Source organism: Maylandia zebra, linkage group LG7 (genome assembly GCF_041146795.1).
Source record: "Maylandia zebra isolate NMK-2024a linkage group LG7, Mzebra_GT3a, whole genome shotgun sequence".
NCBI lineage: Eukaryota > Metazoa > Chordata > Actinopteri > Cichliformes > Cichlidae > Maylandia > Maylandia zebra.
The window spans coordinates 27,138,541-27,162,778 of NC_135173.1; the positions used below are offsets into that span (position 1 = coordinate 27,138,541).

At 40.7% G+C, this 24,238-nt stretch overlaps 1 protein-coding gene across 2 annotated transcripts in view; it reads left to right on the plus strand.

Moving 5' to 3' along the window:
* Positions 1 to 24,238, plus strand: part of LOC101471879 (NT-3 growth factor receptor) — an 88,552-nt gene that overhangs the window by 56,042 nt on the left and 8,272 nt on the right. Inside the window, exons 10-18 of one of the 2 annotated variants that reach the window (XM_014414514.3) lie at positions 1,010 to 1,024; positions 2,232 to 2,246; positions 2,393 to 2,439; positions 2,888 to 2,993; positions 11,627 to 11,815; positions 13,659 to 13,789; positions 16,296 to 16,468; positions 17,994 to 18,237; positions 23,333 to 23,491. In XM_014414514.3, the coding sequence (XP_014270000.1) occupies positions 1,010 to 1,024; positions 2,232 to 2,246; positions 2,393 to 2,439; positions 2,888 to 2,993; positions 11,627 to 11,815; positions 13,659 to 13,789; positions 16,296 to 16,468; positions 17,994 to 18,237; positions 23,333 to 23,491 (1,079 nt within the window). Of the gene's footprint in view, positions 1 to 1,009; positions 1,025 to 2,231; positions 2,247 to 2,392; positions 2,440 to 2,887; positions 2,994 to 11,626; positions 11,816 to 13,658; positions 13,790 to 16,295; positions 16,469 to 16,651; positions 18,238 to 23,332; positions 23,492 to 24,238 lie in introns of those variants that run through there. The other variant, XM_076886152.1, reaches the window with a different exon arrangement.

Below are 24,238 nucleotides of genomic sequence, written 5' to 3' on the forward strand. Positions count from 1 at the left end.
ATCCAGTCCAATACCCTGGCATAGATCTACCTAGGGAGGCTGAGGAATGGGATCCTCTTGTAGCTGGAGCACATTTTCCAGTCCCTTTCTTAAAAGGTTTAAATGTCATCCATTTCTGCCAGTCCAGAGAGAAATCTACATGTATCATTGCAGATGTGTTCCATGCCATTTCTATTTTATCAAAATCTTTCACAAACTAGAACAAGAAGAATGTTTATCCTGTAAAAGTTACGCAACCTTTTTGGGCTACAGCACCATAGGGTCCCACTCTTGCAAGTGCCCCCTGTTAAAGTGAACATGGAAGTTTCAAATGTATCAGTTGTCTGAATCAAGGAAAAATCTTTACTCTTGAACATGACCCTGAATTATTAGTCTGCATGGTGATCGAATGTTAAACAATGGCAATAATGAAACTCAAAAACTGCTTTGCCACATTAAAAGTAATATTCAAACAAACAAAACATGAAATGTTCCCTGTCTAATTTAGCCTTGTACCACAAGGAACCACTGCATTATTCTGCTGCTTTCAAGCTCAGTTTTCAGTTTTGTTTAGAACCTTTGCAGGAAAAAGTAAAAAAAAACAAAACAACAAGTTTCTGCTAAAGGGACATTTTAGTTCCCTGTGCTTTATCAGAGATTACGATCAAGCACACTGTCATGACTTAGCATTCGGTTTGACTCAGTGTCACAGTTTTCTTATAAAACAAAACATGCTCTAATCATCGCCCTGTGTTAGTACTGGATATAGTTGTGAAATAATGCTTATATTTAGCCTAAGTGTAAATTAGATGCGGAGAAATTAGAAAAGTCATACAGGATATGATAAGCTTCTTAGTAGTGTTATTTATTTCCAAATTTTTCACATTTTCAGTTTTAAGTCATTTTCAGTCATTTACACCTGCTTTCTTTGAAGTGATGCCGTAGGTTGTTTGATCAGATTCCTTTGTAGAGTATGCCTTACAGAGGATCTTTTCCAATCGTCACTTTTTCTCTTCTCTTTCTTTTATAGATGATTACGATTATGGTGAGTTTTATTATCCATCAATACATTATCAGAATCAGAATACTTTATTGATCACTAGGGGAAATTATGTAGTTTTCCATTTCATTTGTTTTCCTTTAAAAAAAAAACAAAAAAACAATACAATGAAAAGCCCAACAATCATTTGACCCCACTATGAGCAAGCACTTTAGTGATGGTGGGAAAGAAAAACTCCCTTGTAACAGGAAGAAACCTTCAGCAGAATCAGGCTTACAGAACTGGCAGCCATCTGCCGTGTGAGGGGAGGAAGACAAAGACACACTGTGGAAAAGAGTCAGGGATTATTAATAAATAATAATCATTGAATTCAGAGAGGTGCATAAACACAAAGTGAGTGAAAAAGCTGAAACACTCAAGGCATCATCAGCCTAGAGCTATTGCAGCTGAGGATTCAGGGTCAAGCCCTAACTAATTCCTTACTAACGCTAATAACATTTACAATAATAGATTACAGATTATTTGGGAATAAATTTCATTGCAGTAAATGTCTTTCTGAAAGTGGTCTAACTAAATTTAAGGATATAATTCCCTCACTGTCAACTTGAGTGTCATGTGCTAACACAATACAGAACAGCTTCCTGAACTCGACTCCCACAGAGGTAAATTATATTACTAATAGTTTTACATCTTCACTGTGTAAGACTCCATACTGTGGTTCCTCTGGGAAACACTACCAGTACTTGAATCATTGGTATAACTCTTAAACACACACCTTAGAGCAAATAACTCATATGCTGAAGATGAAGTGGTGCTTGTTTATGTAATTACAGACCCCTCTTCACACACCAAGGTTTAATATGGAGTAATGCAGGCCGTGGCAGATAGTTGCTCCTCCAATGAGCCTGGTTCTGTTTGAGGTTTCTTCCTGATAAAGGGGATGTTTTCCTTCCCAATGTCACCAAAGTGCTTGTTCATAGGGGTTCATAGGGTTTTCCTCTGTTTTCTCTGTATTATTGTAGGGTCCCTTATCTTACAATAAAAAGCCCCATGAGGAAATTACTGTTGTGATTTAGCAGTATACAAATAAAACTGAATTGAGTTGAATTGTTGCATGTATTATTTTTTGTTGTTTTGTCTAACATTATGAAAAAAAACATTCAACAAACGAAACTGTTCAGCAGCAGAAATCATATCAAGCAAAACTGCAAGAATTTGTTAATAATGTGTGATTTCTTTCTTTTTCTTAAAGGACCCACAGAAAAAGGTGAGTGGAATAAGATGCCACCGCCTAAAACGAGTCAGTTATGTTGCCCCAAACACTAACCAGCTACACCCAACAACTAAGAGATGCACCTGTACTTTACCTCTGCCTGGGAAAACAAACTAACATTTTTTGTGTTTTTCTTACAGTAATTCCAACTGCAGAGACTCACATACCGGAGGAAGATACTTTTGGGGTAAGAGAAACTGTCTGCTGCCTACAGTGCAGTTTTTAGACCCCTTCCCAGGCATCTCAACTGCCATTCACATCTTGCATCAGGTGATTTCAGTGGGTCAAATAATAGGGTGAGCTAAGGTCTCCCAATCGTTTCACCCGAAACCTCTGCTGATAATGACCCACAGCTTTTTTCACACCTTGGCATGTGGTGAGGCCCATGATTGATAGTGAGCTGACGACCCTCATATCTAGGGATTAAATACTTGGGATTCTTCACCATTTGGTTTTAGAACTTAAAAATCTTACTAGTTCAAAGATTACTGCCTGCTGAAGACAGTATTTTGTGATGTTTGTGGGTCTAAAGATACTGAGTCCTCGCTCCTGAAAATACTTTAGAAGTCAGGTACTTTCAATTCAATGCCGTGAAACTGTGTGACTGTGACGTTTAGACTTCATGTGATTTACAGGTATCCATAGCAGTGGGCCTGGCAGGGTTTGCCCTAAGTTTAATGCTGGTGGTTCTCTTTCTTCTCATCAACAAGTATGGTGGACGATCCAAGTTTGGCATGAAAGGTAAGAGCGAATGTATTTTTAGTCTTTCTACTCTGTCTTTGATCTGGAATAAAAATCACATGTGTGACTTGTATGAAGGTGGGCAGCAGAAAGAGGAGCTCACAGTGCTGATTGTAGTCGTTCTAAATCTGCACTATAGAAATAAAATTGAACTGAATCCTTGGAAGGAAATATTAAAAGTGTGAAATCTGCTTTGCTCGTTTTTTCATTGTGTGCACACACTCATATGAGTATATAGTGTGGTGGGCTGCAGAAAATTGCAGATAATATTTGTGACATACTATGCAAACATGGTACTATACTATGCAAGCAATACAAGTGCAGTCAAGACCAAATGGAGGAACAATGGAAGAACACATAGGAGACAACAAAGTGCCAAAAAAACAGTTTGACTGTTTGGCCAGTCTGGGCGTTTTTTCACCTTTGACCTCTACAGCATCTTTCTTTTCCCCCTTTGTCACTTGATGCATGCTGGGATGAAATCATTTTTTTGGTTGGATAAGACTTTTATTTTATATTATTTACTGACTAGTAAGGAACAACCAGCACAGCATTCTGTTGAAATCTATATGAACTGATTATGATAACATATTGCAAGACTAAGCAATACATTGTGTTGTATGTTATTTGATTAGCTATACTGCTGATGGCAAAGATATTGGGATTTTTAGCTTGCTAAATGTCACAAGTGTGTACAAAAGCAGTACAATTCCTTGGAAATATTGGGAAACAGATGTTTCCATACATAATTTATTCTCCCTATTGTTATTCTGAGAAGCAATTAGAAACATGCTCGGTATTATTGTAGGGTCTATACCTAACAATGTAAAGTACCTTCAAGCAACTGTTGCTCTGATTTGGCGCTATGTAAATAAAACTGAATTGAATTGAAATCAAAATGTTACATTGAAAATAAATGGGGAGACACTAGTGGTGAAAACTTGACTATAAAAAAATCAACAAAGAGAAGCATGCTACTGGCATGCAGTATGGGTGGAACGGGTACACTGAGTAGCATGTGGCCTTTGCCGTGCAGTAGTACACACTCCTAGCTGAGTGTCTGCAGCAGAACAGAGGTTTAAAGCTACTGCATGTCAACTCACACACTGCCATCATGAGGTGGTATCTAGAGGTGGGTGTTTGCACACATCAAATCTAGAAATAGTGAAAGTAAACTGTCCACAGAATGCTCATGTTTACCAGCCTGACTCATATCAGTGGATTCGAAAGGGATTAGAGTGGGAAAAGGTCCAGGCATGATGAGTCAAGCTTGGATTTTTCTCAGCTTCACATTGTCACTCTGTTTGGTTGGAGAGTTTATGTGCTTCAGTTCAAACCAAATTTTCTTTTTAGTGTCTTGATGAGAATTAAAGTTACTAGACAATTTTTATTTCTTCTGTGCACCAACACAATCCATAAATCGAACAATTGAGATGTGATTGAAGTGCAGCTTTTACATTTTTAATTTAAAGGGTTTCACAAAGGTGTAAAAGAAAGAGGCAACAAAAGCCCAATTAGATGAATGTTTTCTATCCTGAAACTGCTGTCAGGCAGCTTTTTCTGAAGAGAAACTGACAAAAAAAATGGTGTTTCACCTTGCAGAAGGCACAATCACTTTGTGACTTGTGTGTAGGTTCATTCTTAATAAAACTAAAGGCTGTTAAATATTGGAGTTGCAAAGATACCCTGTGCTCTCTGAGGTAAAATGAGTTGAACTACTTAAGGTGATGATGTTCTTACACAAATGAGAAACCCCATAGTTGCAGTTATTATGATAATTATTAGCTTTGACAGTATGCACACAGGTCAGAGCTCAGTGATGGGTGACCATTAACTGTGATACTTATTGGGACAATTTCTCATCAACAGAGAAATACTGAGTGTATCACTTCATCTTCACATTGCTGTACTGCAGTGTAGTTAGATTACAGTTGTTTCGTAGTCTCCACAGAGAGATTGAAAATTTCAAGAATATTGTGCTTCTCCAACATTCCTTAATTGTGTCTCAAACTTTTGGGCACATATTTTGGCAATGAAAGGAAGTTTGGAAATGGGCCTGTAGGTTTTCTTCAGAGGTGTGTCAATGTTTGTTTTTCAGTGGTGGTTGGATAAACCCGTTTAAAGCATCTGGCGACACAACCTGAACGCAAAGAGCAATATATCAGAGTGACTACAGAGGACTGAGGTTTCATTTTGGTCAATATTTCAGATATATCTTCTAAGTCATTTTAAGACCTCATAGGGGTCTTCAAAAGACCCCTATGAGTAGAACATTGAGGGAACAGTTTACCCAGCCTGGGATAGGATTACCAGGGCTCCCAACCATGGAGCCAGGCCCGGGGAGGGCAAACGTCTGGCGGCCAGGCCTTAGTCCATTGGGCCCAGCCAGGTACAACCTGAAAAAGTGACATGAGCTCATCCTCCTGTAGGCCCACCACCCACAGCAGAAGCCGTAGGGTTTGGGTGCAATGTGTGTCGGGAGGCAGCCAGGAGCAGGGGCCCTGGCAGACTGATAACTGACTACCAAAACTAATGGGACATGGAATGTTACCTCCCAGGTGGAGAAGGAGTCTGAGTTAGTGCCTGAGGTTGAGAAGTACTGGCTAGATATAGTGGGGCTCACCTCAACACATGGCTTGGGCTCTCAAACCAGTCTCTTGGAGAGGGGCTGGACTCTGTCTCAGTCTGGAGTTGCCCATGGAGAGAGGTGGTGAGCCGGGGTGGGTATCCTAGTATCAACCCAGTTTCCTGCCTGTACATTTGGGTTTCTCCCAGTAGATGAGCAGGTTTGTTTCCTGCACCTTCAAGTTGGGGAACGGGTCCTGACTATTGTCTGCGCTTATGCGTTTTATGGCAAACTCCCCTAAAACTGTGGATGGATTCAGAGATCCAAGGAGTGCTGGCTTGACTAAAGTGGCACTTTGCTAGTATATTTAAACACAGTGAAAGCAGCACACACTTCCATATCATCACAAAGATATTTCTAGCAAAAAGTTCTCCAAATTTTCTCCACCAGTAATGTGTCAAGAGTACTTGGTATGTGCAATAGAGAAGCTGTCAAGGCTAAAAAACAAACAAACCATCAAATAAAAGACATTATAATCACTAATAAAAATGTCCAGGCCAAGTGACAGAATCATAGTTGGTTGGCTGGGCCAGCTATGTGTTTACCGAGTCACATGTTGAATAAAATGAAAAGATTCTAGAAGATTATGAAAGTCAGAAGCTATGGAGCACAAGCTGTAATCAACATGAAAATTTAAACTCCCCAACAGAATGATTCTTTCCAACTTAATGGAGGACAATAAGAAATCACCAAAATACACTAAGAAACTCACAGCTGATCCTGATGGTCTACAGATTAAAATGACATAGAAAGGATGAATCCAACCAATCGTCATCATCTGTATCTCAAAGGATTTAAAAGAAGAATTATTCAACATTTGACAAAAAAAATATTGCTAAAAATTACAGCCAGCGAATGGCAAACATCATTAATAATTTTGTAACTAATTGTTACAAAGCATAATTAATTGTATCTAATTGATATAGATTATGAAAAGAGATTGTTAGGAGAGTAAATTCAATTCAATTTTATTTATATAGCGCCAAATCACAACAAAAGTCGCCTCAAGGCGCTTCATAGATACAGAGAAAAACCCAACAATCATATGACCCCCTATGAGCAAGCACTTTGGCGACAGTGGGAAGGAAAAACTCCCTTTTAACAGGAAGAAACCTCCAGCAGAACCAGGCTCATGGAATGAGATGATAAATGAGATGATATGATGAGATGAATGAGATGATAAATGAGATGCCAATTTTACTTTACATTAAAATACATCAGTGACCTATGTCTGGCCCTCAGTGTGATCAGTGTGGCCTGAGTGAAGCCCTAGAGAAACTGTGTTTTAATGGCCATGAACACACAGAAACCCAATATGAACCATCTGGCTGTTCACGTGCATGCACGCTCACATTTTGAAGACATTTAGCTTACAGTGAGATGAAGTGTACTGATATTGTGTCACTGTTCACTTCCATTGCTCCAAATGCATGGTTTGTAAAAGAATAAAAAAGGGATGATTCCATTAGGGCTTCATAAATCCTGCTCCTCAGAGACTCTTTGGGGAGAAACTCTCTGGTTTCTTCTAAGAACATTGGCATCTTTATGTCACTGTACTCTCCTTTTGGTTCCAATAGGATTGTTGTGTTCTTAGGAGAATAAAAAATGTCTGTAATTGAATGTGTTATGGTCCTTGGTCAGTCCAGTCCATTCTTTAGTATGACCCTTTTTTAGTTGTTTTATTCTACTGTAAACCTTGAATGATACCATGCTCTCCCCCCATTGAGCTACGGTCTGTCTTTCTACATCTGTCTGTCTGATGCATATAGTCATATAGGTCTTCTGGGAGTGAAATTCAATCGAGGCTGTACTACATGCAGAAAATCTATATGAAAATTAATTATGAAAAACTATTAGGCATACTGTATATTTATTTAGTTCGGTGCATTTGTAATTCAGGGTTTAGATAATAAAATGTAGATTTAGGTTTAACATGTTGGTGGACAATTCTTAACTTACAAAATATCTGAATTGTAACTTTATTGTATTGAGAGGGTTCTTTTTCATTGTGTCTGAGGGATTAAATTTTAGCCGCCCCCCCTTTAACAAGCTGCACATGTTAAAACTATATTCATCTGTGGATTAATCACATATTCTTTTTTTTATTCAGTTCATTTCTTCAAAGAATGTCATGTTTGCAGTTTGTCAACACTGCTGTAACATTCAAGGCACAAAGCAGCAACCAGCATCACAATGAGTTTGTTGCTGTGACAACTGAGTGTTTTCTCTGAGTTTCCCACCCAAGCCAGTGAAAAGGCTCTGAGTGTTTTAGCCATCTTTATATAGTCCGTCTGTGGCTGTACACTCACTTTTTCGTGAGCGTACAGCCTTTTTTGGCAACTATGACTAAATTATCTAATAAAGGATAAACAGTTTCGAACTCAAATGTTCTTAAAGGTCAGGAAGTGAACTCACAGCCAAACCATAATCATCCATCCATTCGCTTCTCCTTTTCAAGGTCGCGGGGGACGCTGGAGCCTATCCCAGCTGTCATAGGGCGAAAGGCGGGGTACACCCTGGACAGGTCGCCAGTCTGTCACAGGGCTAACACACAGGGACAGGGACAACCATTCACACTCAGATTCATTCGCACATTCACACCTAGTGGCAATTTGGTTTATCCAATTAACCTATCCCCACAAGCTGCATGTCTTTGGAATGAGGTGGGAGGAAGCCGGAGTACCTGGAGGGAACCCACGCAAACACGGGGAGAACATGCAAACTCCACACAGAAAGACCCCGGCCTGATGTTGGAATTGAACTCAGGACCTTCTTGCTGTGCGGCAACAGTGCTAGCTGCGTCATTTGTTATATTGTAATTGTTTACACTGATATCTGCGATAGATATCCAAATATTTGAGTGAAGATGAGGTTGAAATTATTTGAAGTCAGTAGTAGGGGTGCAACGATACACAAAATTCACGGTTCGGTTCGGTTCGATACTTTGGTGTCACGGTTCGATATTTTTTCGATACAAAAAAAATGTTCATGCCTTTTTAATTTGTCATTTATTAAAATTATAAATATATATTTTAACTCAAAAGTACAGTTTTTAAATTTAACCCTAACCCTTGTGCGTGTTTTTTATTTTGACAGCGAATGCGCACCTGCGGACCACTTATGTGCAGCCCTGGTTATTTAGCTCGTCATATTGCAGCCACAGAAATTCTTTTGTCCATGAAACCATAAAGCTGCACTTTCTTTTTGCCTTATAGTCTGATTTGTCATAACTTCTCCTGCTGCTTTTACACACACTCACATAAGCTCAGCGATTCTCTGCGCAATCAACCTCTCACATGTTTAAGCTGCGGGAGATTTCACTTGTCATGTTTGCATAGTAAGCTAACAATTAATAAGACGATGTCAGAGGAATTGGTGCACAAATTATCATCACTCACAGATCAGTGCTGTCGCTCTCTATACACAGTTCGCACGATTGCAAAGTGAAAGCAAAAAAACAAGCGCAAATTCAAACGCGATTTCAATATGTCACATATTGACAGTGGCTCACCGATGCCAATGACATAATTACCCAGCTACATTTCTGAAAGAATGCAAAAGCATTGACATATATTTTTCCTTCCTACAATAGCCCGACGGGTAGGGAAGAAATAGATTTTGGTAGCCCGACTGAAAAAAATACCGCGGTAAAGTGAGCCGTCATTTGTGAGCCGCGGTCAAGCCAGCCGCCTCTTATCCGCCGCATAAATTTCCTTGCGCTTTTACACCAGTCTTTACGGTAGCGCCTTTTCGCTTTATGTGCCGATTGAAAGCCTATACCCGCGCACGTACTATATGAGCAATATATATATGGACATCAACTACTCAGGATGACTTTTAATGAATTTTTGAAATAAACATAATTATAGTGTATTGACTGTATTGCACTGAATATGAGTTTACTGTGATTTCTGAGTAATATTACAGTAAATCTGGGTAAAACCTGGCCCAGAGGTAAAGTAGGTGTCCGAGAAGAGGATTGTGTTGAAAGCTTGGCATCAACTTTTAAGAATGATTTTTAATGAATTTTTGAATATGCAACCAGACTGTCACGATGGCTGTATTGGGCTGTTCCATTGTAATTTGTGTGTTCAATCAGGATATAAAGCGAAAAGGCGCTACCGTAAAGACTGGTGTAAAAGCGCAAGGAAATTTATGCGGCGGATAGGAGGCGGCTCACTTTACCGCGGTAAAAAAAATCGCTAGCCCCAGGACGTCGGACTAGCGATATTGCAAGCCCTGTATCTGATTGAGGAATCATGCATCTTTGGAAAAGAGAGTTTATTACAGAGAAATGTCTCTTTCCAAAATAAAAGCTATACTATCCGCTTCTTCTGGGCTTTATTCTCAGCAGCATAAGGAGAATCATGTGCTAACAGCTGTCTAAATGACTCGGCTAAAGTTAGTAGCATGCTTGTTGTTTTTGTCTTTGCACTAGGATGATGTCGGCGTAAATGTGCAGTCATATTCGTTGTGTTCCCACTAGTGCTTTCAGGTTAATCTCGTTGAAATGACCTTAACACCACAACACAGCAAATCTCCATTAACGAGCTACCGCCGATCGCCCCGTGCATGGGGCTGGACGGCCAACACGTTAACGAGCTAACTGCGCTAACACACTAGTTCCCACCCATGTAATTGAGCATTGCATGGCACATCCAACATACTGTTTTACTTTAGTCCATGACTCGCTTACCTTCAGGGTCATACGTCACATGAAAACCAAAATAATTCCAAACGCCAGATCTGAATGAGGGTGGGGGAGGTCCATGTTGCAAGGAGAGCTTAACTTCTGTCTTGCTAGCTTGCCCTGCGCTCTTCCTTCTGACTATGCTGTCTGTGTTGAGCGCTCAGTGGATCTGCGCTCGACAGTACAGCCTAGGCGGAGTAGTCGAACGCAGATTCACTGAGCGCTCAACACAGACAGCATTGTCAGAAGGAAAGTTGATAAAATAAATTACAAATGTTGTATTGTTCATACATATGCGTACCGAACCGAAAGCACTGTATCGAACGGTTCAATATCGATACGAATATCGTTGCACCCCTAGTCAGTAGGTAGTGATTTCAAATCAGTTGATCTCGAATCTGCAGTGCATGTTACTATGGAGATTGTACTTCGATAAATAATCAACCACCTTCATAGTACAGAAAACCCAGGGTTAACCCTGACGTTACAGAGATAAGGTGAAATCCTGCTTCGTAGTACAGTCCTCTGGGCAGCACAGATACATAAAAACTCTGGACTGACCTACTGAGTAAACAGTTGACAACTTAGTAGGATTGCTAATAAGGCAGATAAGACAAAGCTGTAGTACTGACAAAATTATTCACTCACCCATCTGAATCATGGAATTCAGAAGTTCCAATAACTTCCACTGCCACAGGTGTATAAAACCAAGCACCTTGGCATCCAGACTGCTTTTGCAAACATTTGTGAAAGAATGGGTCGCTCTCAGGAGCTCAGTAATTTCCATGATACTGTGATAGGATGCCACCTGTGCAAGTCCAACTATGAAATGTCCTCACTACTAAATATCCCACAGTCTACTGTCAACAGAGAGAATTAAAGCACTTTAAACAACTACTGTCACTAAGACAACAATATAATTCATGTTTGCCTTGTTTTTATATTTGTCATGTTTGTGACATAAAGTATATCTTGAACTGGCTTTGAAGTACAAGCTGTTTGGATTCTAGTATGTTGATTGATTGTTATGACTGATTGTTAAGGTTAGCTATATCGTCCTAAAACACAGCCTATTCATTATGTCCTCTGTAGCGCATAAAAACCGTTGAACTGAAAGATACTTTTTTCCTCGGTTCTCAGGAGGATAAGTCAGTGAAGAAACTCTGCTTTTACCCTTGCATCACATCCCTTTGTTTCAGAGACTCTTCTTATAATAACAGGAAATATTTGAGGAAGTGTCCTAGACTTAGAAACAGTTAGTGACTGACAGTATAGAGATATTCATCCAATCTAAACACTCCATCTGTGTCTTTGTAGGTCCGGTGGCAGTGATAAGTGGTGAGGAAGACTCTGCCAGTCCCCTTCATCATGTTAACCATGGGATCATTAGCCCCTGTACACTGGATGCTGGACCAGCTGCAGTGGTGATTGGAATGACTAGAATTCCTGTTATAGAGAACCCACAGTACTTCAGACATGGCCACAACTGCAACAAACCTACCACCTGTAAGTGAAAACATGTATTCAGTTTTCAGTTCGATTCACTTCAGTTTTACCTATATAGCACCAATTCACAACAACACTCTTGGAGTATTTTATATTGTAAGGTAAAGACAGAGGAAACCCAACAATCAGACGACCCCTATGAGTAAGCACTTGGGGATAGAAAAAGTCCCTTTTAACAGGAAGAACTGGTTGCAGAACAAGGCTCAGGGAAGTGAGTCCATCTGGCGCGACCATTTGGGGACGAGGGGAGGACAAAGACATGCTGTGAAATAGAACCAGAGATTAATAATAACTAATGTCTTGATGCATGCTCAATCAACCAGGTAAGTAAATGCCAGAAGCTTGATTCTGTTCATCTGGACGAAACGTTTTCAGTGAGAGAAGTGCGCTTTGACAGTCATCCAAGTGACTTCTTCAGTCTCAGCTGACTGCAGTTTCCCCCAACCTTATAAACAGTACATTTGCACAATAACTGAAACCAGCCCACTGAATGAACAATGGGCTGTGAGGTCAGGTCTTTGATCATTAATATCCAAATTGTCATGACCATTGATCAACAACCATTGATCAGACCACTGATCATTGATCGGAGACCATTGATTAGTCGCCATGAGTACCACTCACAGAGAGTTGGGGAATGGCTGCAATCACAGCAGCCACTGTGTACTCATTGTTAACAGTTCGATTACTGTGCTCTTAAAAAAATATCAATATGGACTTAAAATAGAGGTGGATTTAGTCTGATATATTTGTCTCTGAATAGCTTCCCCTTGAAAATGAGGGAACTGTTCAGATGCAGGTATTCAGATTCTCTCTCTCACACACACATACACACACAAATTTTGAGAGGAGAATATTTAAATGAATCTTACAATGATTCACTAAGGCAAACTGTGCTTTGCACTTGATATGGTTCTGGTGGAGCAGAGCTTCACACATTTCTGAGCATTAGAGGCAGGGACAAGAAACGCCACAAAAGGCCTTATACCCCTGACATTAAATGGTCAAATGCCAATAAACTGGTTCACTGTTAAATAAAATCTTGATGCTGATGTTTTTGAATAATTCCACAAAGTGTTATTCAGTCATGAAACTCACTGATTGTGTATGTAACAATGTTATCTTTGTTATCATTTTATTCCGATGATTATTATGATATGCACTTACTCTGCTGCCATCACCTTCCTCAGCTGTGGTAGCAGCTGTGTGTAAGAAACTCAATGATGATGAGTCCCATGGTATATTACAGTGGCATTAATTGTGACCCAGTGGTGGAACAGTTTTCAGTGTGTGTGTGTGTGTGTGTGTCTTAGATAACTTCCTCCTTAATGACAGTAACTGTACTAATTACCAAGCAGCCATATGATCACATAAATTTATATTAAAATAATTCCTTGCATAAATATACGCTATTTGAGATATAATATTAAGGTGTAATCGAAGCCCATTTTAGTCTCTGAAAATGTGTCATTCACTGCTACAGGCAGGAAAAATATCTGTTGTAAATAAAATCCACTTGTGCTAAATCCCAAAACAGTGTGTTCAAATGAAAAAAATCTTCTTTTTTTTAATCCACAAAACACATGTAAAAAAAACAAACCCAAAACTATTTTAGATCATCCACAGAGAACAGTTTCAGTAATCTTCTGTTTGATTAGTTTAAAGTAGATCTATTCATAAGTTTTGCAGTTTTATTCAACTTCATGATGTAAATTGTAGCCAACAGGTGGCAATCAAACATAAGCAGCGGGAATGAATACTTGGGAGGTTTCATTTGAGTGGCTGTTTTGTAGTAATAATAATGGCTGAAAACTCATTTCCTCCTTATCTCTGTCTTTTTCAGATGTTCAGCATATTAAGCGACGGGACATAATTCTGAAAAGAGAGCTTGGTGAGGGAGCCTTCGGTAAGGTGTTCCTGGCCGAGTGTTACAACCTGAGTCCCACTAAGGACAAGATGCTGGTGGCTGTAAAGGTAAGCTACATAGATGTAACTAGTGTGTGTGTGTGTGTGTGTGTGTGTGTGTGTGTGTGTGTGTGTGTGTGTGTGTGTGTGCGCTCAGAGCATTATAGAAACAGACTACTGTCTAAAGAGGCTTTAGCTCAGGTGGTAGAGCGGGTCATCTACTGATCGGAAGGTTGGTGTTTCGATCCCTGCCTTCCCCAGTCTGCATGCCAAATATCCTTGGGCAAGACACTAACCCCAAATTGCTCTCTGATGCATCCATCGGAGTATGAGTGTGTGTGTGTGAATGTTACCGTATTTCCCGGACTACAAAGCGCACCTGAATATTAGCCGCACAAGCTAAAATCAGGGGAAAATCCTGTTTTGTATATACATTAGCCGCACGTGACTAAAAGCCGCAGGTGTTTCAATGTTGACTTATCATATGTAAGAGAATATGCACAAAGGGAATTGTCAGGAAAAAGATGGCTGTTTGGAGACATCACTTTTATTAATATTTTGAAAAACAAGTTATGGGTATATATTTGCATAACTTTTTAGGTATATGTACAAGTAGTTGTAATTACAAGTACGAAACATGTACTGTGCTTCATAAATGAGTAACAAATGTAGTACATAACAATAACCTACAGCACACCAGAAAAATAGATCCGGACTACCTTTTAGGCTCAGGTGCAGTGACACGGCTTTAACAAGAAGAAAAGTCAGTCATTCACCACCATCTTCCTACGCACTAAAACCACCAAAGTCCTCTCCTCCAGTGTCGGATACGAACAGGCTCAGGCTCAGGCTTCGTCATCCACTCTCCGCTTCTTTCCTTCGTTGTCACTTTCAAAACCAAACAAATCCTCGTTGTCAGTGTCGGAGTCGAACACCCTCAGAAGGGCCGTGGCGGTGTCCTCCTCTCCATCATGCAGCAGTCCAGCCCTTCGAAATCCGTTGGTGATCGTGGATGTTTTCACACTTTTCCACGCTGTCAGATTCCACCGGTGGAGTTGAGCATAACTTGCTTTTCGCAAGTTTATCGCCGCTCGTCATCCACGACTCCCGCTGAATGCGTAGCGCTACTTGGAAGTTTGTTTTTCGCACTATGTTGCCTGGCGGATGGACATGTGACCAACATACCACTCTTGAACCCCGATACTGTGTGTCTGATCACACGCCCTTCCGCCAGGCAACGTAGTGCCGTACAACAGCGGAACAAACAAAACAAATCATCTTAGGATATGACAAAAATCATAGACAATCCATAGAAAAGCTGCACCTGACTAAAAGCCACAGGGTTCAAAACTTGTGCAAAAAGTAGCGGCTTGTAGCCCGACAATTACGGTACTTAGAAAGCACTTAGAAAAATGTGCTGGTGTGAATGGGTGAATGTACAGGTTGTGTACTTGTACATTGTGTACTTGTAGAAAAGCGCTATATAAGAACCAGTCCATTTACCATTTACTATGACCTGGATGACTGAGAACCTACACAGATGAGTCAGACTACTACACTCTCTTCGGTGTCTTTTAACTTGACCTCTGATGTTGCCCAACCCAAAACCCTGACTTCTTTAAAATATTTCTGGCCCATTCTTAAAAGCTGGGTCTGTGGCAGGAAATCAACCAATTTAAATCAACTCTACCAATTCTGCCAAGAACTGTGGTCAAATATCCAGCCAGAATTATGTCAGAAGCTTGGTGATGACTACCAAAAGCATCTGGTCGAAGTTAAACTATATTAGTGAAGGAATCTAAGCACTGTGTTGATTCAAACTGAGTTCAAAGAGCAATGGCAATAACCCTTCACAAACAGTGCAGTCTCTGCACATTTCTCATTAACATTGAGGTTATCATCCCTGTCCACTCAAAAAGCCAGTGTGAGTGTGAACACATCTCCATGAAACACTACAAACTGCATTCACAGTTTTCCTTTATTCTGTTAATAAGCTTACCTAGCTCGTCCACCCTATTTTCCAAGGACTTTACATCAATTACAGCTGGTACATCCTGTTTATATTTCTTCTTAGCTGTCCACTTACTTCATGGTCTGTCTCCCCTGTGGCTCCTTCAGAATTACAAGTCTTACTCCAGGCTGTAGGACATGAGATGCAAAACAATGAGTTATCTCAACTTAGTTGTGCAAGGAAGGTCAACCTTATCGGGTGATAAAGTCATTTAAAACAGCACAGCAACAACAATAATGGGAAGTGCTGTAACAGGCTGCCACTTAACAGGGTGCCAAAAAATGGAAGTCTGTGTGACAACTCACCGGTGTTAAGTACAGAAAATAACTGGCATTTGTGGTCAGATGCTGGCAGAATCTGGCCCAATTTAAGGATCATTTACTGTAAGTAATTAATGAAGTTTCTGTTGAAAAGTTCACGAGTGCATATAACTCCCTTGCTTTGAAAAGCTTATGGATATACACATGAGGGAGGACTGTTACCATAGCTATCCGAGCTATCCGAGTGTAACATTTGTGCTGTGATACCATTGTATGACAACAGAATACTCTCTGAATCTCCCAGACGCTGAAGGATCCCACACTTGCAGCCAGAAAGGATTTCCAGCGTGAGGCTGAGCTCCTCACTAACCTTCAACACGAGCATATAGTGAAGTTCTACGGAGTGTGTGTGGATGGAGACCCTCTCATCATGGTCTTTGAGTACATGAAGCACGGAGATCTCAATAAGTTTCTCAGGTAAGTCAAGCATTGAAGCAGCAGGTGTGTCTTTCTTCTTCTACAGGGTTTTGATGACAGTTTTACCAGTAGATTCTACTTGTAACAGTGCTATTCACTAATGTGTGTCTGTGAGAGATATGATGACAATATTAAAACATCTATCCATCCATCCATCCATTCGCTTCCGCTTATCCTTTTCAGGGTCGCGGGGGGCGCTGGAGCCTATCCCAGCTGTCATAGGGCGAGAGGCGGGGTACACCCTGGACAGGTCGCCAGTCTGTCGCAGGGCCAACACACAGGGACAGACAACCATTCGCACTCACATTCACTCGCACATTCACACATTAAAACATCTATTGTTTCATATTGTACTCTATTATTTATTTCGTGATGTTGCAAAACACACTGTTTACTGTCAACATTTTTCATTGCTTTAGATAACAGTAATGGTCACCAAAGAACTTCCTAAACGAGGGGCTACCTCTGTAGCATGGACATGGTTTATTATGGAAAGTCTGACACTAAGCAGGAAACTGTATTGAACAAATTACGCAGCAAACATGTCCTACAGACATTAACACAACAAACCTCTTCCACAACCTAAGCAAGACTCATAAAAGAGTATGGACTCAAAGGTTAGAACTGGCTTTTCCCAGTAGCACGCCATATAATAAAGACTCACGGAGATAATTGCAGCCATTACACTTCCATCTATAAATACAGTTATGGCCAAAATGATCGGCACCCCTGGAAGTTTTCCAAAAAATGCACAATTTCTCCCATAAAATTGTTACAATTACATTTGTTTTGGTGTACACATCTTTATTTCCTTTGTGTGCAGTGGATCAACATAAACAAACTTGAATTTGACAGCTTTTCCCACAAAATGCAAAAACTGGGCTGGACAAAATTATTGGCACCTTCAACTTAATATTTGGTTGCACTCTCTTTTGGTACTGCAATCATTCACTTCCTATGACCATCAACAAGCTTTTTACACCTCTCAACTGGAATTTTAGACCATTCTGCATTTGCAAACTGCTCAAGGCCCCTCAGATTTGAAGGGCACCTTCTCCCAACAGCAGTTTTGAGATCTCTCCATAAGTGTTCAATTGGATCTAGATCCGGACTCATTGCTGGCCACTTCAGAACTCTCCAGCACTTTGTCTTCAACCATTTCTGAGTGCTTTGAGAGATGTTTGGGGTCACTGTGTTGCTGGAACACCTATGACCTCTAATGCAGACCCAGCTTTCTGGCACTGGGCCCTACATTGACTTCCAAAATGTTTTGGTAGTCTTCAGATTTAGTGATGCCTTGCACACAGTCAAGACATCCACTGCCAGAAGCAGCAAAACATCCCCAAAACACCTTAGAACCTCCACCATGTTTGTCTGTGGTAGGTGTTGTGTTCTTTTCTTCGTAGGCCTCATTCCGTTTTCTGTGCAGAAGATTACGTTTTTTAAGTCGAACCGTCTTGCATTAAAATTGTCCTGAATGTCCTGCAATTCTAACAGTGCAACCCTCTGATGATTTTCTCATCAGAGCCCATGGGCCAGATGCCATGATCCTAGTGGATGGACAGCCTTTGCAGACGAGTGGTGAACTCGGTCTGTCCCAGATGCTTCATATAGCCAGCCAAATTGCAGCTGGGATGATCTACTTGGCATCTCAACACTTTGTGCATCGTGATCTGGCAACCAGGAACTGCTTGGTGGGGAATGGTCTTCTGGTCAAAATAGGAGATTTTGGCATGTCCAGAGACATTTACAGCACAGATTATTACAGGGTAAGGACATTTTTCTTCTTGTATTTTTGTCTTCCTCTTTTTTATCAAAACTGGAAATGTTTTCAAAGATGAGCAATGAAATGGTAAGTTTAATTAAGTGCAGCTCTTCACATATGGTACACTTATACTGTGAGGTGTTACAGCAGTAATCTGTGGAATGTTTACATTTACCTTCAAGTTATATTAGTAAAGCATGGTTATAAATCAAGTCAAATAATCAAATCTTTAAAAAAATCATGGACATTGTGCCTATACTGCATCAGTTTGGTTAATAAGGCCACCACTCTTCCCCTCACACCCCCTTCTCTGGTCTGTGGATTTTTGAGTCACTAATTTAGGCTGCTCAGTCAAAATGGTGGTTATTACTGAGGCGAACACGCTTTGCCCAGAACAATCTAAATTAGTTTTATTTGCAGATGGGCAACATTGCTAAATTGTAGACTTGTAGTCAAGATTGCCAAAACCAAGACCAAAACAATACCAAGACCAGAGGGTATCGAGACCAAGACGAGACCGAGACAAAAAAGTCTTTAAACTGCAGCCAGATGCTGCTTCGTTTACGGGTGTCAGGCATATTTATGTGTTTTTGCGATGCACTCGCACAGCCCTCCTCACCACTGTCTACTGTCTCACTCACTTACTGAGAGGACAGACGCACGCTCCACTTGACTGTCGCGTCTCTCACCCTCTCTGTTTTTCACATAATGATATTATCCTATATCCTCGCATGTGATTGGCCACAATATGGAGGGATTGGAGCATAGCTGAGCCACTGTGTGAAAGCTGAGCAGTGAAAGGAAATTGAGTGAGGAGCCGGCTCTCGCTCAATGGGAGTCGACTCTTCTTACTCACTACAAAGCACTCTCTAAGCACGGCGCTTAGAGCTGATGCTTTTGCACACAACACATTAACAAACGTAACGTTGTGTGTCATGGATACTGTTGACTCCAAATCTCCCGACCACTATGTCGATCTGAAGCTGCAAGACCGAGACAGCGAGACCAAGACCAGACCAAGACCAAAGTCCGTCAAACTAAGACAAGACAAAGACCACATAAAGTGGCCTTGTGACCGGATGTAGAGTTGGATGTCTCGAGACCGGTCTTGGTCTCGAGACATCCAACTCTACTGAATTGTTCATCATTAATGTAAGACCTGTAGTATCAAAAGCCTTTTTAAAAGGCAAGAAATACACAAAGTGTTTCTTCGTGAGTACCATTGCATTTGACATATCTTCTACACGTTTCATTACAGTTACACTGATGTGTTTACTCTGAAGACATATTGGTAAACGCTTAATGCCAGTTTATAAAAACAGCTTTTCTGAAATTTTCAAGAGCTGGAAAAGCAGAGGAATTGTTCTGTAACATCTGTTTTATGACAGGGACCTTTGCAAGTGCATCCAGAAAGCGTTGACAGCACTTCTTTTGTTCCACATTGTGTCATGTTACACCCTTATTCCAAAAGAGATTACATTTATTTATTTATTTTTCACCTCAAAATTTTACACATAATAGCCCATAATGATGAAGTGAAAAATTTTTGTGTGAAATTCCTGCAAATTTATTAAAAACAAAAATATGATATGTTCTATATATTTTCTGAATACAGGGTGGGCCATTTATATGGATACACCGTAATAAAATGGGAATGCTTGGTGATATTAAATTCCTGTTTGTGGCACATTAGTATATTCGAGGGGGAAAACTCCTCAAGATGGGTGGTGACCATGGTGGCCATTTAGACGTCGGCGATCTTGGATACAACTTTTGTTTTTTCAATAGGAAGAGGGCCATGTGACACATCAAACTTATTATTGTCGCAAGTAATGTAATTGTCGCGCTGACCTAGTAGGTCTGTGTGGCTGTTACTCCTCTCTTCCTCCTCCTGCTCACTACCTGCTCTGTGCTGCTGCTTGCGCGTGGCCGCTAATTAGACCTTGTGCAATCTACAACTAAGCGCGGCCTGGTGTGAGCTGCTCCGCCAGGTGAGCTGAATTAGAGCAATCAAGGGCTGGCGTGCCTAGTAGACCTTAAAATGCATGCAGCAGTCATTTGACCTGGGTGCAACATACTGAGAGGACAGCAAACAAAGCACAATCCACTTTCCACTGTGAGGAAGACTTTGAGCTAGATGGGTTATCGGTTTTTCACCTATCCATCTACCTACCTACCTACCTACCTATCCATCTACCTATCCATCTATCTACCTATCAGCTATCTACCTATCAGCTATCTAACTAGCTGGTAAAAATAAAGTGAGTGAAATTCAAAGTCTGGTCTTTTTCAAGTGTGGGCACCTCACAGACAGAGAACACTTGACAGTAATGTTAAGTAATGTCACAAGAAAAACAATGGTGTGCTTGGTTTCACCGTAACTTTATTCTTTCATGAGTTATTTACAAGTTTCTGACCACTTATAAAATGTGTTCAATGTGCTGCCCATTGTGTTGGATTGTCAATGCAACCCTCTTCTCCCACTCTTCACACACTGATAGCAACACCGCAGGAGAAATGCCAGCACAGGCATCCAGCATCCATTGTTTCAGGTGCTGCACATCTCGTATCTTCACACCATAGACAATTGCCTTCAGATGACCCCAAAGATAAAAGTCTAAGTTCGGGAGACCTTGGGGGCCATTCAACTGGCCCACGACGACCAATCCACTTTCCAGGAAACTGTTCATCTAGGAATGCTCGGACCTGGCACCCATAATGTGGTGGTGCACCATCTTGCTGGGAAAACTCAGGGAACGTGCCAGCTTCAGTGCACAAAGAGGGAAACACATCATCATGTAGCAATTTCAAATATCCAGTGGCCTTGAGGTTTCCATTGATGAAGAATGGACCCACTATCGTTGTACCCCATATACCACACCAAACCATCACTTTTGTTGTTCCAACAGTCTTGGAGGGATCCATCCAATGTGGGTTAGTGTCAGACCAATAGCGGTGGTTTTGTTTGTTAACTTCACCATTCACGTTCATGAGTTATTTACAGGTTTCTCTTTGTTCACAACCATTGACATGTCGAAGAGGTTAACACGTGAGGAGCGGATCGAAATTGTGTTGATATCTGGTGAACGCAGTAACCGGGTCATTGCAGCAGATTTCAATGCAAGACACCCTATGAGACCACCCATCTCCCATGCTACAGTTAGCAAACTGCTTGCTAAGTTTTGTGAAACTGGTTCAGTGTTGGATTTGCCAAAATGTGGATGCAAGAAAACTGTCACTAATGAAGAAACATCAGTGGCTGTCCTAGCTTCATTCAGCAAGAGCCCACAGCGTGGCACTAGCCGCATGTCACTGGAGAGTGGCATTAGTCCAACATCCCTTCGGCAGATATTAGCTACTCACAAATGGCACCCTTACAAACTCCAGCTACTGCAGCATCTCAACGAGGATGACCCAGATCGGTGCACAGAATTTGCAGAATGGGCAAAACAAAAATTGGAACAGGACCCTCAGTTCATGCAGAAGATTTTGTTCAGTGATGAGGCAAACTTTTATGTGAATGGTGAAGTTAACAAACTTTGTTTGTTAACTTCTGGGTCAATCTGGGTCAATCTGGGTCATCCTCGTTGAGATGCTGCAGTAGCTGGAGTTTGTAAGGGTGCCATTTGTGAGTAGCTAATATCTGCCGAAGGGATGTTGGACTAATGCCACTCTCCAGTGACATGCGGCTAGTGCCACGCTGTGGGCTCTTGCTGAATGAAGCTAGGACAGCCACTGATGTTTCTTCATTAGTGACAGTTTTCTTGCATCCACATTTTGGCAAATCCAACACTGAACCAGTTTCACAAAACTTAGCAAGCAGTTTGCTAACTGTAGCATGGGAGATGGGTGGTCTCATAGGGTGTCTTGCATTGAAATCTGCTGCAATGACCCGGTTACTGCGTTCACCAGATATCAACACAATTTCGATCCGCTCCTCACGTGTTAACCTCTTCGACATGTCAATGGTTGTGAACAAAGAGAAACCTGTAAATAACTCATGAACGTGAATGGTGAAGTTAACAAACAAAACCACCGCTATTGGTCTGACACTAACCCACATTGGATGGATCCCTCCAAGACTGTTGGAACAACAAAAGTGATGGTTTGGTGTGGTATATGGGGTACAACGATAGTGGGCTCTTTGGGGTCATCTGAAGGCAATTGTCTATGGTGTGAAGATACGAGATGTGCAGCACCTGAAACTACAGATACTGGATGCCTGTGCTGGCATTTCTCCTGCGGTGTTGCTATCAGTGTGTGAAGAGTGGGAGAATAGGGTTGCATTGACAATCCAACACAATGGGCAGCACATTGAACACATTTTATAAGTGGTCAGAAAATTGTAAATAACTCATGAAAGAATAAAGTTACGTTGAAACCAAGCACACCATTGTTTTTCTTGTGACATTACTTAACATTACATTACTTGTGACAATAATAAGTTTGATGTGTCACATGGCCCTCTGCCTATTGAAAAAACAAAAGTTGTATCCAAGATGGCCGACGTCTAAATGGCCATCATGGTCACCACCCATCTTGAGGAGTTTGCCCCCTCACATATACTAATGTGCCACAAACAGGACTTTAATATCACCAACCATTCCCATTTTATTATGGTGTATCCATATAAATGGCCCACCCTGTACAGTGCACACATGAAGGCTAAAAATATAGACAACATTTTTAAACTTTAGATGGGCTATTCTGGTACATTTACATTTGGTGTATGGCATAATTTTCTTTTACATTTTCTGAAGACAGGTCATCTAAGTGTGATGTCATTCTTCTACAGCCATTGCATTGTGAAGTCAGCATTTATTTTATAACGTGTTAAAGCCAAGAAAATGTCTTTTGCTTGTTTGAGTAACTAAGTGGAATGTGTTACTTTGTTATCTGCAAAAAAGACTATGAGTGCCCAAAATTCAGTCCAGCATGAATTCATGTATTTACTTTTATATTCAAATGATTATCACAAATGTATAAGTCAGATTTGCCATGTTGATTCTGACTTGTTTGTGTACGTTTTGAAGTTATCATACTGCTTATACCTTTCCCATAAAGCATTTCAATGTGTGTGTATGTATCTGTATGTTCAGGTGGGAGGTCACACCATGCTGCCTATCCGCTGGATGCCCCCAGAGAGCATCATGTACAGAAAATTCACCACAGAAAGTGATGTGTGGAGCTTTGGCGTTATTCTGTGGGAGATCTTCACTTATGGAAAACAGCCATGGTTCCAGCTCGCCAATAATGAGGTAAACTATTATTTCAACACTGTCATTTGCTGAGGACATGATGTAATTACCAGGAACAAAACATTTGAACATTTTACTCAAATTAGCTTTTTCCCCTAGGGACCCAATTTATTAGTCCAGCTTTGTGAAAAAAAATAGAGGTGCATATATCACTGTAACTTAATGAGCAGAACTAATAGCCACTCTCATTTTACCTAACTTCTCCAAAAACTTATGAATTTCCACAAAATAATGTTGTAGGGTCTTTAACTTACATTGTAAAGCACCTTGAAGCAATTCTTGCTGTGCTTTTGTGCTATATAAATAAATTTCAGTTGGACTGAATCTGTCTTTTGGTGGTGTAATTTTCTTGGAATGCTCAGTTGGTGCCCTGTCTCTGACATCCCCTGTTATATGGAACTGGGCCTTCAATTTAGAGATGCTACTAGGACTCACTCCAGATACTTCTGCCACTTGGTTTTGCAGAACATCAGCTTATGGTTGCCCTATGGCACGAGTCCTAGCTAATTTAGTCAAACATGGCAAGTTCAGAACAGACACCAACTGACCACTGTAGCAGGGTCCAAACTCACAGGTATCCTTAATCAGATAACTGATTGTCAGTACCTTGGGTACCAGAAGCTCAAAAGAATTGTCAACAGCAATTGACAATAAGCTGTTTGTTGTTGTTTAGAGTCTAAGCTGTGTTTAATTACTACAATGTCAAGTGCTTGATGTAGTTTACAAGATACTGTAACCACTCCCTTT